Source organism: Orcinus orca, chromosome 1 (assembly GCF_937001465.1).
Source record: "Orcinus orca chromosome 1, mOrcOrc1.1, whole genome shotgun sequence".
NCBI classification, from domain to species: Eukaryota; Metazoa; Chordata; class Mammalia; order Artiodactyla; family Delphinidae; genus Orcinus; species Orcinus orca.
This window is the reverse complement of record NC_064559.1, coordinates 100319238-100331211: the sequence shown is the minus strand read 5'-3', so window position 1 is coordinate 100331211 and position 11974 is coordinate 100319238. Positions and strand designations below refer to the sequence as shown.

Genomic DNA, 11974 nt, shown 5'->3' with positions numbered 1-11974 from the left:
TTATTTTGGAGATAGGTGGGAGGGATGGGGAGGAGAGGGAAATGAGAGACAGAGGGACTGGGGTTCTGAAGCAGGGAAGGGGCTGCTTTGGGGGCAGAGGATTTCTGAGGTGGTCAGGAGGGCTGAGGGGGCATGGGTATGCTGATGGACTGGGCCTCACGTGGGCGCTGCTACCTGTGCCTCCTCTTCAAGGCCCCTTTTCCTCATCCAGGTCACTAGCGAGGAGAGGAAGGGGGGTGGCCCAGTCACCAACATTCTGTTTTCACAGGTGCATTCCTGCCTCCTGCCCCTGCCCCATCTGTTCAGATTTGGCTTCTGTTATCTACCAGCCACTGCTGCTCTCACAGGCCCCCCCCCCCCCACAAGGCAAACCAGCTCATGGCTGTAGATAGCTTCTGATTTTAGGCTGAGAGATGAGTGGGCAGCGATTTGCCCAAGGTCATGTGAGTAGTAAGGGCAGAACCAGCAGTGACCTTGGGAATAATAGCTGCTCAAGGCTCAAGCTATCCTCTCTGGTGACCCAGCTTTTAACTTCACTGAGCCCTCTGGAACCTCTAAAAATAAAACTTTGCTTCCCCTTCAACCCCTCAACTCATTACTACTTCCAGTGCCCCATTCGTCCTGGAATGTGACCACCGGAGAGTTTTCTTTGCAGTCCTCCCAAGTGGAGGTTGCTTGCCTTTCTCAAACTCAGCAGGCCTGTGGCGTACTGCAAAGCCCCTAGCTGCCATGGCAGCTACACCCCTGGGCTGCGGCTCTCCCCAGGCCTCGCAGACACCCTGCCACACCCATCCAGGGTGCTGGTACCAGACTTGGGCTGTTGGCGAGGCCCAGCTGCCTCCTCACTAGTGGGCGGACTCTTCCAACACTCTGGCCTTTCAGTCCTCAACCTCCTTGGCCATGATGACCTTCACCTCTGCTCCCACTCGGACCTCACCCTCAACCTTGGCCACTCTCTTCATTTATCCCCGAATTCTTCCCAGGCGTGGCCCATCCTCAGTGTCCCTCCTGGCCTCTGCTCTAACACCCCCGTCAAGACATAGACCTAGGACTGCCCCCTGGGGTCTCAGTACCTTCTCTTCCCCAAAGTCAGTCATCTCAGACACTCTTGACTAAAGACACCCCAATTCTCTCCCCATCTTATCCTCCTGACCTGCCCAGAAAAAACCTTCAACCCTGGAATCCTGTTCATGGCTACCACATTTGCTCGAAAAAAACCGCATAACCAAGCGCGCTGGAGTCGGTCATTACACGTTATGGTTTTCAACTTCATCTGAGCCTGTAATGCTACCTGGAAATCTCTTAACCTCCCCCGCTGGCTCCTTTGCACAGTCCCCAAGGCAGATATTTCAGCCTCCACCACCCACTCCTTGAAACTTTTATTCCACTCTCAGACCCCTTCTTTGCTGTCTTAGCAGCTGTGCTTGCCTCCTACCCCCGCCCCCCACCCTCCCTGAGAAGAGCAAGTCCACCAGACTGGAGCAGGCTCGGCTCTGCTCAGAGGAACATACCCTCTCCCCTCCTGCCGCAGGCGAGCCCGCTCCTATTTGAGGCCACCCTGTTCACCTGGCCTTTGATCCCATCTCTCTGGCATCCCTCTCTCTTCAGCGCTCTCTTTTTCACCTCTGAAATGCTCAAATCTCCCTATACTTGGATAAAGAAAAATCCTTTAGGTTCCCTTCAAGCTATTCTTTTGCGGTACGCGGGCCCCTCCCGCCGCGGAGCACAGGCTCCGGACACGTAGGCTCAGCGGCCATGGCTCACGGGCCCAGCCGCTCCGCGGCATGTGGGATCTTCCCGGACCGGGGCACGAGCCCGCGTCCCCTGCATTGGCAGGCGGACTCTCAACCACTGCACCACCAGGGAAGCCCCAAGCTACTCTTTTGTTCTATGAAGCTAACTCCCTCCTCTTTACCATCAAGCTTCCTTTTTTTAACTACAGCAGTTATATTAAAATGAAAAAGAATTCTCAGACTTCTTGCAACAGTGACACACAGCCGCATACCCCATTTCTGTTTCTGAGTCTTCTCTACCAGTCACCCCCCCTCAACCCATTAAGACTGGTGTTGGCCTTCCCCACACCATGAGAAATGTTCCCACAAGCCACACCAAGGATCTCTCAGCTGCCAAATTCAATGGCCAATCTTCAGGCTTCATCCTGCTTGATCATCTCACAGCGTCTGATATGCTTGGCACTGTTCCTGAGCCTCTCCCCTCCTTGGCTTGTGATTGAGCCCCTCAGAGTTCTGTCCCTGTCCCCTCCTCTCCTGCCCTGCCCTCTGCCAGGGTGATCTAGCTCATCCTCTCTCTTACAGTCTCTAAGTCAACACCCCCGCTCCCCCACCAAAAGACACCTCTGGCCCAGAGCCCTGCCCTTTTCTAACTGTCCCCTGGGCATCTCCCGCTGGATTCCCTACAGATACCTCAAAGGTCTCGAACTGGGCCATTCCTCTTTCTGCAGAACCTGTTTCTCCTCTTGCCTTAACACCGCCCAGTCCCAAGCATAAACTCCCTGTCATTCTCAGCACCTCAATCCTGAGGCCATCACCAACTTTTCCTGAGATAAGACAGCCTCCTCTCTGGTCTCCCTGTTCCTGCGCAGCCTCCATTCTGCCTCCTTAGCTTACTGTCCTAAAAGACAAATATGATTATATCACTCTCTGACTGAGGATCTTCAGATGGCAAAGTGAGGCCCTCTCCCACCTCTTCCTGCCTCATCTCCCAGCATGCTCTGCAGTCTCTACCCGGCCACACATACACGTCTCCCTTAGCTCCGCCCGCCCCGGAGCACCCGCGCACCTCCTGAGTGTCTCACGTTCTCCAAACTCACACACAAAAGCCTCGCCCTGGAATGCTCTCCTCCACTCCTCAGCCTAACAAACCCCCGGGGTGCCCCCAAACCCACCTCTTTTTTCACTTCTTCTATGAAGCCTTCATTAATATCCCCCCATTCCAAATTGGTTGTTCTGTCCTCTGTGCTGCCCAGAGCCTGCTTCACTCCTTGATCGGGGCGCTCTCCACATTTGTCACTGATCTATTTGATGTCACTCTCCCCCACCATTTGGTGGGCTCCTCCAGGGCAAGCCTCCCTTCCCTCCCCTCCCTTTATCTCCATCTCCAGCTCTAGCAGAGCACCAGGCACCCAAGAAGCCCTTGGTAAATGTGACAGAACATCTTAGGCCTCCCAGGCCCCAACTCCTTCAGCTTTCTGCTCACCTGAATTCGGAGCTGGAATCCGATAAGAGGGGCCTGCCCAGCGTTTCTTGGAGCCATTGCTGCAGTAACGCCTCCTGCTCAGGACCCTTTCTGCGAGCTGCCGCCAGCCATAGGCGGGGGCCGTCCTCATCACTGGAGTCCCTGGAGAAGCCTCCCGTCTCAGTAGCCCACAGAGGTCCTGGGGGAGGGGTGGCTGCTCCCACTGCCCCCACAGACTCCGGCCACCCCATGTCACTGGAGACTCACAGCTCCAGGTCCAGCTCCCCCTGGTAGGAGAGGGGAGATGCACACACGGAGCAGGTGTTGTCCAGGAGGCGGAAGCAGGTGAGACAGAAGAGACCTGGAGGAGGCCCGGAGGAAAGGAGGTAAACTTGTACCCCCACAACCACTGTGCTCCCCAGCTTTCAGCCCTTGCCTCCCCGACCCCACCCTTGGGAGGACCATCCTCATCGAGCGGTGCACACTAGGGAGTTGCTGCAACGCCACTTGCCTATAAATTCTATTTGCACCGGAGGATTAAGGCTCACAGAGAAAATGAGCTACCTGAGGGTTCTGTGTAAATGAGGACATGCATAGTAATGAAGGGAGGGGTACAAAAGGTGAGGTACAGGAGAAGTCCATAAAAGAAGGACAACAGCTGATTGTCATATGCAAATGTGGTGAGTCCCAGAAGGGAGAGGCATACTCCCCAGAAGTCTCACCTCGGCAGCCTGGGGTACTGCAGGACACCGAATTCTCTGTGTCCCCCTCATCCTGGGGCTGCCCGCAGCCCAGGCAGTAGGTCTGGTGCTGCCTAGAGTGGCTGATAAACGGAGCCAGGCAGGAGCACCTGAGGAGAGGGGTCCCAGACACTAAGCAGGCCAGCCCAATATATCCAGACAAAAATGTAATTCAAAAAGATACATACACCCCTGGGACTTCCCTGGTGGCGCAGTGGTTAAGAATCTGCCTGCCAATGCAGGGGACATGGGTTCGAGCCCTGGTCTGGGAAGATCCCACATGCCATGGAGCAACAAAGCTGGTGTGTCACAACTACTGAGACTGTGCTCTAGAGCCCGCGAGCCACAACTACTGAAGCCTGCGCGCCTAGAGCCCCTGCTCCACAACAAGAGAAGCCACGGCAATGAGAAGCTCGCACACTGCAGCAAAGAGTAGCCCCCACTCGCCGCAACTAGAGAAAGCCTGTGTGCAGAAATAAAGAACCAATGTAGCCAAAAATTAATTAATTAATTAAAAAGATACATACACCTCTATGTTCATAGCAGCACTATTCACAATAGCCAAGACATGGAAACAACCTAAATTTCCAAGGACAGATGAATGGATGAAGAAGATGTGGTACATATATACAATGGAATACTACTCAGCCATAAAAAAGAATGAAATAATGCCATTTGCAGCAATATGGATGGACTTAGATATTATCATACTAAGTGAAGTAAGTCAGAAAGAGAAATACTATGTGATATGGCTTATACATGATATCTAAAATATGACACAAATGAACTTTTATGAAACAGAAACAGACTCACAGACATGTGGTTGCCGAAGGGGAGGGGAGTGAGGGAGGGATGGAGTGGGAGTTTGGGGTTAGCAGATGCAAACTATTATATATAGAATGGATAAGCGACCAGGTCCTACTGTATAGCACAGGGAACTATATTCAATATCCTGTGATACACCATAAAGGAAAAGAATATACATTAAAAAAGAGTTTAGGTGTGTGTGTGGCTGAATCACTTTGCTATACAGCAGAAATTAACACAACATTGTAAATCAACTATATTTCAATTTTAAAATTAATTAATTTTTTAGAAAAAGCAGGCCAGCCCAGCCAGCATAACTAACACTTGTCTTCTCTAGCACCACCCTCCAAACCAAGGGTAGCGCTTCCTGTAGGCAAACCTCCATCCCTCTGACTATAGCAACAACATCTCTGCTTCCTGTCCTCCTCCTTTCACTCCCCACCCCTAAGAATTCTCATCCCCAATCCATTCATGCATGAATGCCATGGAATGAGCACCGTCTTCAAACAAACCTCTGGACACCTAGGAAGGACAGTGATCCATTCTGACCTCCGGCTCTTTTTCTGCCCCCTCTCACCCCATTTCATATAAGGAAGGACAGTGGGCTCACCGCCTGGCCAGCACCTGGAGGACACTCATGTGGCCCTGGTCAGCTGCCCGTCTCCTCACCGATCGGTGCAGGGCAGGCAAAAGCTTGGTTCGGCGGCTCAGAAGTACATTGTAGAGGTAGGAGATCCTCTCCTGCCGGAGGGGAGGTCAAGGAAGGGGTCCCCTTGATCTTGTTTCTTCTACCTGGAATGCCCTCTGCTCCCGCCTCACTCCCTACCTTTGCCTTCTGTCCAACGCCTATGAATCCCTCTAGGCTTGGCTCAATGCCCCTTCCTGGGGGAAGACTTTGGGACTTCCCTAGGTGGATTCACCCATTCCCTCCTCTGGATTTCCATAGCACTTTATTCATTCCTTAATAAAAACACTTTTTTCATTGTAACATCTGGTTGAAAGACTGTCCGGCCTGCCTCAAGACTGTGTCTGGTTCACCTTGGCATCCTTGAGGCCAGCACGGTAACTGGCATACGGTAGATGCTCAGTGAGTGAGTCATAAATGAGTAAACAAATGGTGAGTTTCCATTCACACCTCAACATGTTAACATGGCTCCTGTCCCCCCAGGGTTTTAACAAAACTTTAGAGGCAAGCTTTGTCTCAGAAAGCCCTGCCCCAAGAGGCACCATCTCTGCCATCTGCAGTCCAGATCATTTGCTTTGGGGTTCAACCAGAGGAGAGAGAGCTGGGCTGCCGAAGGCCTCTTAACTCCCCCAAACCAAGACAGACAGCCATGAGCTTAGCAGCCTGGGGAGGGGGGCAGGAACTGGCCGCGGACCCCTCACCTGCTCCCGGGATGGGTAGTAGGAGGCACAGATGAGCCGCCGCAGGCGACTGACATAGCTGCCGAACAGAGTGACGAAGAAGCACAGGCCATACATGACACCTGGGGGCACAGCAGACACAGTAAGCCACTGCCGCAGGGCACGAGGTGCCAGCCGCGCTCCCCCTCAGCAGTCTGTGCCTCCTTCCCGGAATGGTGTCTATTCCCCCAGTGCCCTCAGGGGTGTGGATACCGATGGCTATGTAACCAGTGGTGTTGGGCTCTGAGGGACGCAGGCGGCAGCGCTGGGACAAGACGGTGATGTTGCCTTGCTGCAGGACATCAAATGCCGACACCAGGTCGCGGTAAATCTTCCCGGTAGAGCCAGTGCCTTCCACAGTTATGGATATTAGCACAGGGCCTGGCACAAGACACTGTGTGAGGGATGCTGTTGGCAGCTGCCCACTCCACCATGCCGGAAAGGAGGGTGGAGAGTGGACAGTGCAGGGCATAGAGATGGCCCCCAGGCCCTCAGCCAGGGGCCTTGGACACCCTAGGCACCCTCGTGGTGCCCTGGGGCTTAACATCAGCCCTTGGCGCCTGGGACTGGCTCCATGGTCCAGAGCTGGCTGGCACTGGTGCCTGGTCTGCCTTCCCAGGCTACCAGATTTGAAATGACCTGAATGGTGAGTGAGTCCATCCCCTGACTCTGTGACCACCCAGAAGCATTTATTTTAAAGCATTTGCCTGGGGGAGGAAAGGATTGGGAGTTTGGGATTAGCAGATGCAAACTATTATATATAGAATGGATAAACAAGGTCCTACTGTATAGCACTGGGAACTATATTCAATATCCTGGGATAAACCATAATGGAAAAGAATAGGAAAAATAATATATGTATTATGTATAACTGAATCACTTTTCTGTACAGCAGAAATTAACACAACATTGTAAGTCAACTATACTTCAATAAAATTAAAAATTAAAATTAAAAAAAAAAGAAGCATTTGCTCAGCATTGACTGTGTAGCGGGTACTGAACTAAGTGTTTTATGGATTATTTTGGGGTTTTTTTTTTTTTTTTTTTTTTTGGCTGCATTGGGTCTTCGTTGCTGCGTGTGGGCTTTCTCTAGTTGCAGCGAGCGGGGGCTACTCTTCGTTGCGGTGCGCGGGTTTCTCATTGCAGTGGCTTCTCTTTGTTGTGGAGCACGGGCTCTAGGCGCGCGGGCTTCAGTAGTTGTGGCATGTGGGCTCAGTAGTTGTGGCTTGTGGGCTCTAGAGCGCAGGCTCAGTAGTTGTGGCGCACAGGCTTAGTTGCTCTGCGGCATATGGATCTTCCCAGACCAGGGCTCGAACTCATGTCCCCTGCGCTGGCAGGCGGACTCTCAACCACTGTGCCACCAGGGAAGTCCCATGTTCTGGGTATTTTTTTTTAACTTTTTCTGTTGGGCCTCTGGTATTAGATTAATTCTATTCTGTGGTTTGTGGCACACACTCAGTCAAAGGTCCACCAGCCACTTAGCACATGTGGTCTCATTTACTCCTTAGAGCCACCCAGAGAGGTTGCTACCATGATTGTGTCATGGTTCAGATGAGGAAACTGAAGGTCTGGGAGGTTCAGCAAGGTTGCTCAAGGTCACCACCTGGTAAAGGACACTACTGAGATTTGAACCCAGGCCAGTCTGACTTTAGAGCTTGTGTTTTTAGCTATTCTGTTATGGTATAATCTTGAACTGGGCACAGGGGTTACCAGGCAGAGGATAGAGCTGGAGGAGTGGCAATGTCAGGGGCTGGTAAGTATGAGTGACATGGGGACATTCAGGCAATCCCCCAGGACTGAGGAAGCTAAGGAGGTTCAGGCACTCACTGCGGGCCACGATCTCCCCCTGCAGCTGGTACCGGGCCAGGTCCAGGACCCAGAAGGTGGCATAGTCCAAGAAGACCAGGAGGAAAATGAGGAGGAGGTGCCGGATTAGGTGGAAGGTTGCTAGGATGTAGAAAATCTGCTCCCGCTGGGACAAGAAGAGGGAGCCTGGGTAGGGGAGAGCTGGTCAGGACGATGCTCCCCTGTTTCCCACCCACCAGAACCCAGCTCCTACAGAGATCTCCCTCCTGGAGGCGGCTCCTGCCCCTGATCAAGCTGGAGCCCGTCTGCTCATCTGGAAGATGTAGAAGCTGTGAGGACCCCTGGGCAAAGGTGGGAAGCACTCTTTGTGGGCAGGGGCTCCGTGGCTAGAGGTGCGAGCCTAGCATCTCCACCTGGGTCTGGTGGCCTATTTCCAGTCTCTAGGAATCCTCTCTCCTGAGGCATCCTTGATACCCTTACCAGGCCCCCCACTTCACAGACAGCACTGCCCACCCCGCCCAGCTGCATCACCTCCATATCAGCACAGGCACACTTCCTGCTCGCCACCCTGCCCCCCACCAAAAGCCTCCCCAACTTCACTTCCCTTGCTCCATATCCACTCCCTACCCATCCTTCCCTCCGTCCTGACATCCAGGGTGCTCCCAGAAGCATCATCTTCCCCTTCTCTCTCTGTCTGCGTGCTCTGAGGGACCCTACTTTCCCCTTTCAGACTGAGGGCTCCCCAAAGACAGGGTTGTGTCTCCCCCCAGCCGGAAATTTCCGTCAGCTCTGGCCTGTCTCCCCTACCTCTTGTCCCGCCCTGAGCCTGGCCCGTGCATGGCACTCTTGGGCAGGGCAGTAGGGTTGGGAGAATCCCTGGCCTCCCTTAAGGGTCCCTGTCTCCGGGTCCTCAGGGCCTCACCCGGCTGGATGTAGTGTCTGGCCTCACGGGCACTGAGTGGCAGCACCGTGGGCAATCCCGCCTTGGAGCGGACAGCATCCATGTGCAGGAATCGGCTGGTGATGTAGAAGTTGTCGAAATTGTCCCAGTTCAGGTAGCGGTACCGGTAACACAGGGCTCTGGCGGGGCACACGTGAGGCCCCTAAGCACCCCCCGACCAGACCCCCCAGGGCAGGGCACCCGCCCCCGCCCCCAACCCTGCCCCCAAACTCCAGCCTCCCAGGATGCCATGGGCATGGGCTGGCCCCCAGCAGCCCTAGCTCTCCACCCTCACACCCGTCTTCCATCCCCTCACTGGAGGTAGAGAAACACGAGCAGCAGAGGCGTGGTGTAGCCCATCAGAGCCACGGCCTCTCGGACGCGGTACAGCTTCATGCTGACAGCTTCGTGGAGGTCCAGAGCCACCTGGGACAGGCTCCGAGAGGCATTGAGATCCACAGAGAAGTGGTGGGTGGCTGTCATGTTGAACTCGAACTCGTGACGCACCTGGTTAATCAACCTCCTCACGGCTGAGGTGCGCGGGTCCAGGGGAGAGGCAAGCAAGGAGAGTTAGGACGGGGTCGGGCTGCGCTCGGGAGGGGCCCGGTCAGCCCAGGGGTCCCACGGCTCACAGGCCGGCCGGGAACCCTCAATGTTGGGACCTACAGTGGACTGAGGAGGGGACAAAGTCTCCACAGTCTATGCCACTGCCGCTGTGTGCCTAGCACCAGCCTTACGTCTCCACAACGAACATCTCAATGACCTGCTGCGGGGGCAGGGGACCCTGCTTCTCTCCCCAGCTCCCGCTCTCAAGTCAGGCTTTGAGGAAGCACCTCCTCTTCTCTGGGCCCCAATTTCCTAATCTGTACAGCATGGACGCTGGCCTGGGTAACCTCTTGAGGTCCTTTCCTGCATTTTCATTCACGGTCTGGGAGCACTCCTGGGCTGGCACATCCTGGGAGGAGGGAGGGAGACCTCTCAGGAGCACCGCATGCAGCCGGGCCACGAGGGGATCACTCACGGGTGACGATGCTCTCGCGCAGGAAGGTTTGGATGTACCCGGGGATGATGCAGAAAACCTGGGCCACTGAGAGCCGAGACCGAGTGTCAGCAGGGGCAGAGACACACAGCCTGCCTCTCCCACCTCCAGGGACCTTGCTCTCACAGGGCCCCCTGACTTTTCACTCTTCCTACTAGCCTCCACACTGGCTCAGAACATTTTGGCTTCTCCTTATTACCCCACCCTCTACATTGGTTCCTCCCTATCTGCCCCCACCCGATCCCACAAAGGGCGCATCATCCTTATTGGTCCCGTATTTATTGCCCCCCATTGGGCCCCTGGGCCCACCCTCCCACCTGACCCCTACATTTGCCGGGCCCCCAATCCTGCCGGCAAGCCCCTGGCTCTCTCACCACTGGCAAGTCCACAGAGCATCAGCTTGAAGGGCATGAGCACATAACACAGGTGGTAGGCTTGTGGTATGACCTGCATGCAGCTGTCCTTGGTGTCATCGAAGACCCGAGCACACTTCAAGTAAGGGTTGCCCAGCTCCGAGTTGCACACGTCGCCGATGTGCAGGAGCCAGTACCACACGTTCCGCAGGGCCCTGGCTGGGGATGGCTGTGGGGCTGGTACCCAGGAGTCCTGCAGCACCTTCTCGGGGGGTGGGTGGGGAACACCAGGACAGCACCCAGAGCTGGAGAGGCTCATGGTCAGGGGCCTGGCTGTGCTATATCCAGTGGGAACTAGTCAACACCCAGGCGGGGCCCAAAAAGTCCTGGACGGGGTGTGAGGGTGAGGAGACTGGGTGAATTTTGACCCCCCACAGACAGACATGTTAATGTACTGACCTATGTGCTTCACGCCATCCATGATTGACCGGAAGAACTTTCGGACCTGGTCAGCCACCTCCTTGGCCTTCTGGGCAATGGCTTTAATCTTGTTCAGGGCACCTGAGAGGTGGGGGCAGGGGTACTGTCGGAACTCCTCTGGGGGCTTGTTCTCACCATTGCCCTGGAGTAGGGAGTGGAGGGGGCCTGCCACTCGGGAAATGGGCAGCCTGGATGCTGGGAAATAGTTCATCTGGCGGTGGAGCAGGCCAGAGAGCGAGGGTCAGGGGGTCTAACAGGGTGCTTTGAGGTTAGGGCCCAGGACCAATGGAGAGGAATGAAGCCAGAGGACTGTAGAATGTGCAGGACGAGGGGGAACTTGGGGGTCCGTGGAGATGGGCGGCCTTACTGACGAGGGGCTGCCTGGCCCTCTCCAGCACTTCGGCGGTCTGGTTCAGGGCCAGTTCTGCCCCACAGGCCACAGCCTCGCTGGCCCGGGTGAAGTTGCGCAGGGTGTTGGCACAAGGCCCTTGCAATACCAACCCAAAGGTAGCCACCAATAGCAGTGTCCGGCCCTGCTCTGGGGAGAGAGCTCCCTCAGAACCAGGCCCCCAGCCTGACACATGGCGGCATATACCATTCAAGTGCCTTATAGAAGCCTTGAGAGTACTTCCCTCAACCGCCCTCTCCCTCAAGATCCCTCCTGCCCCAGCCCCTGTCCCAGGGCCCACCCCTTCCACTGGGTGACAAGCTTACTGGAGAAGGCCTGGGGCAGCAACAGGAGGACGGTGACTCGGACCTGGCGGGAGAATCCCATGCCCAGACTAAGGAAGGCGGCCAAAGTGAGGGTGCCCACCAGGCAGCCCCAGGGGCTGTGCCCTTCCACCAGCAGCTCCAGGAGCCCATAGGCTGTGGCCAAGGACAAGCCCAGGATAAAGGCCCCCGTGCTGCGGACCACGGCCCGCGCCACGCTCGGCTCCTCTGCCCCCAAGGGGTGCACAGCATCCTTCGTGACTTCGGGCATGGCTGCGGAGACTAAACGTTTCCCTGTCTCCAGGAGACGCCCACCAGGTTCTGTGGCTCTTAAAGGCCCTAGAATTTCTCACCGAATTCTAAGGTTCCGGAGGGCTTTTGCTGTATCTTGGAATTCTTTATCCAGTTGCAAAGGGATAGGTACGTCTCTAATCTCCACATTTCACAGCAGAGGGATTCGAAGACACAGACCCCAGACAGGCTGTGGGTGAGGCGGTGG

The 11974-nt window shown here is 55.2% G+C and overlaps 1 protein-coding gene across 1 annotated transcript; it reads right to left on the bottom strand.

Annotated features, from left to right (window-relative positions):
* Nucleotides 1–11746, bottom strand: DCST2 (DC-STAMP domain containing 2). Its single transcript, XM_004284637.4, is given in 17 exon segments — nucleotides 1–77; nucleotides 80–190; nucleotides 193–215; nucleotides 3217–3357; nucleotides 3463–3556; nucleotides 3918–4045; nucleotides 5353–5483; nucleotides 6129–6229; nucleotides 6360–6527; nucleotides 7974–8138; nucleotides 8875–9032; nucleotides 9209–9422; nucleotides 9914–9979; nucleotides 10306–10503; nucleotides 10744–10845; nucleotides 11132–11302; nucleotides 11479–11746. Coding segments are annotated over 17 exon segments (2316 nt in total).
* Between the last annotated feature and the right edge of the window lie 228 nt (nucleotides 11747–11974).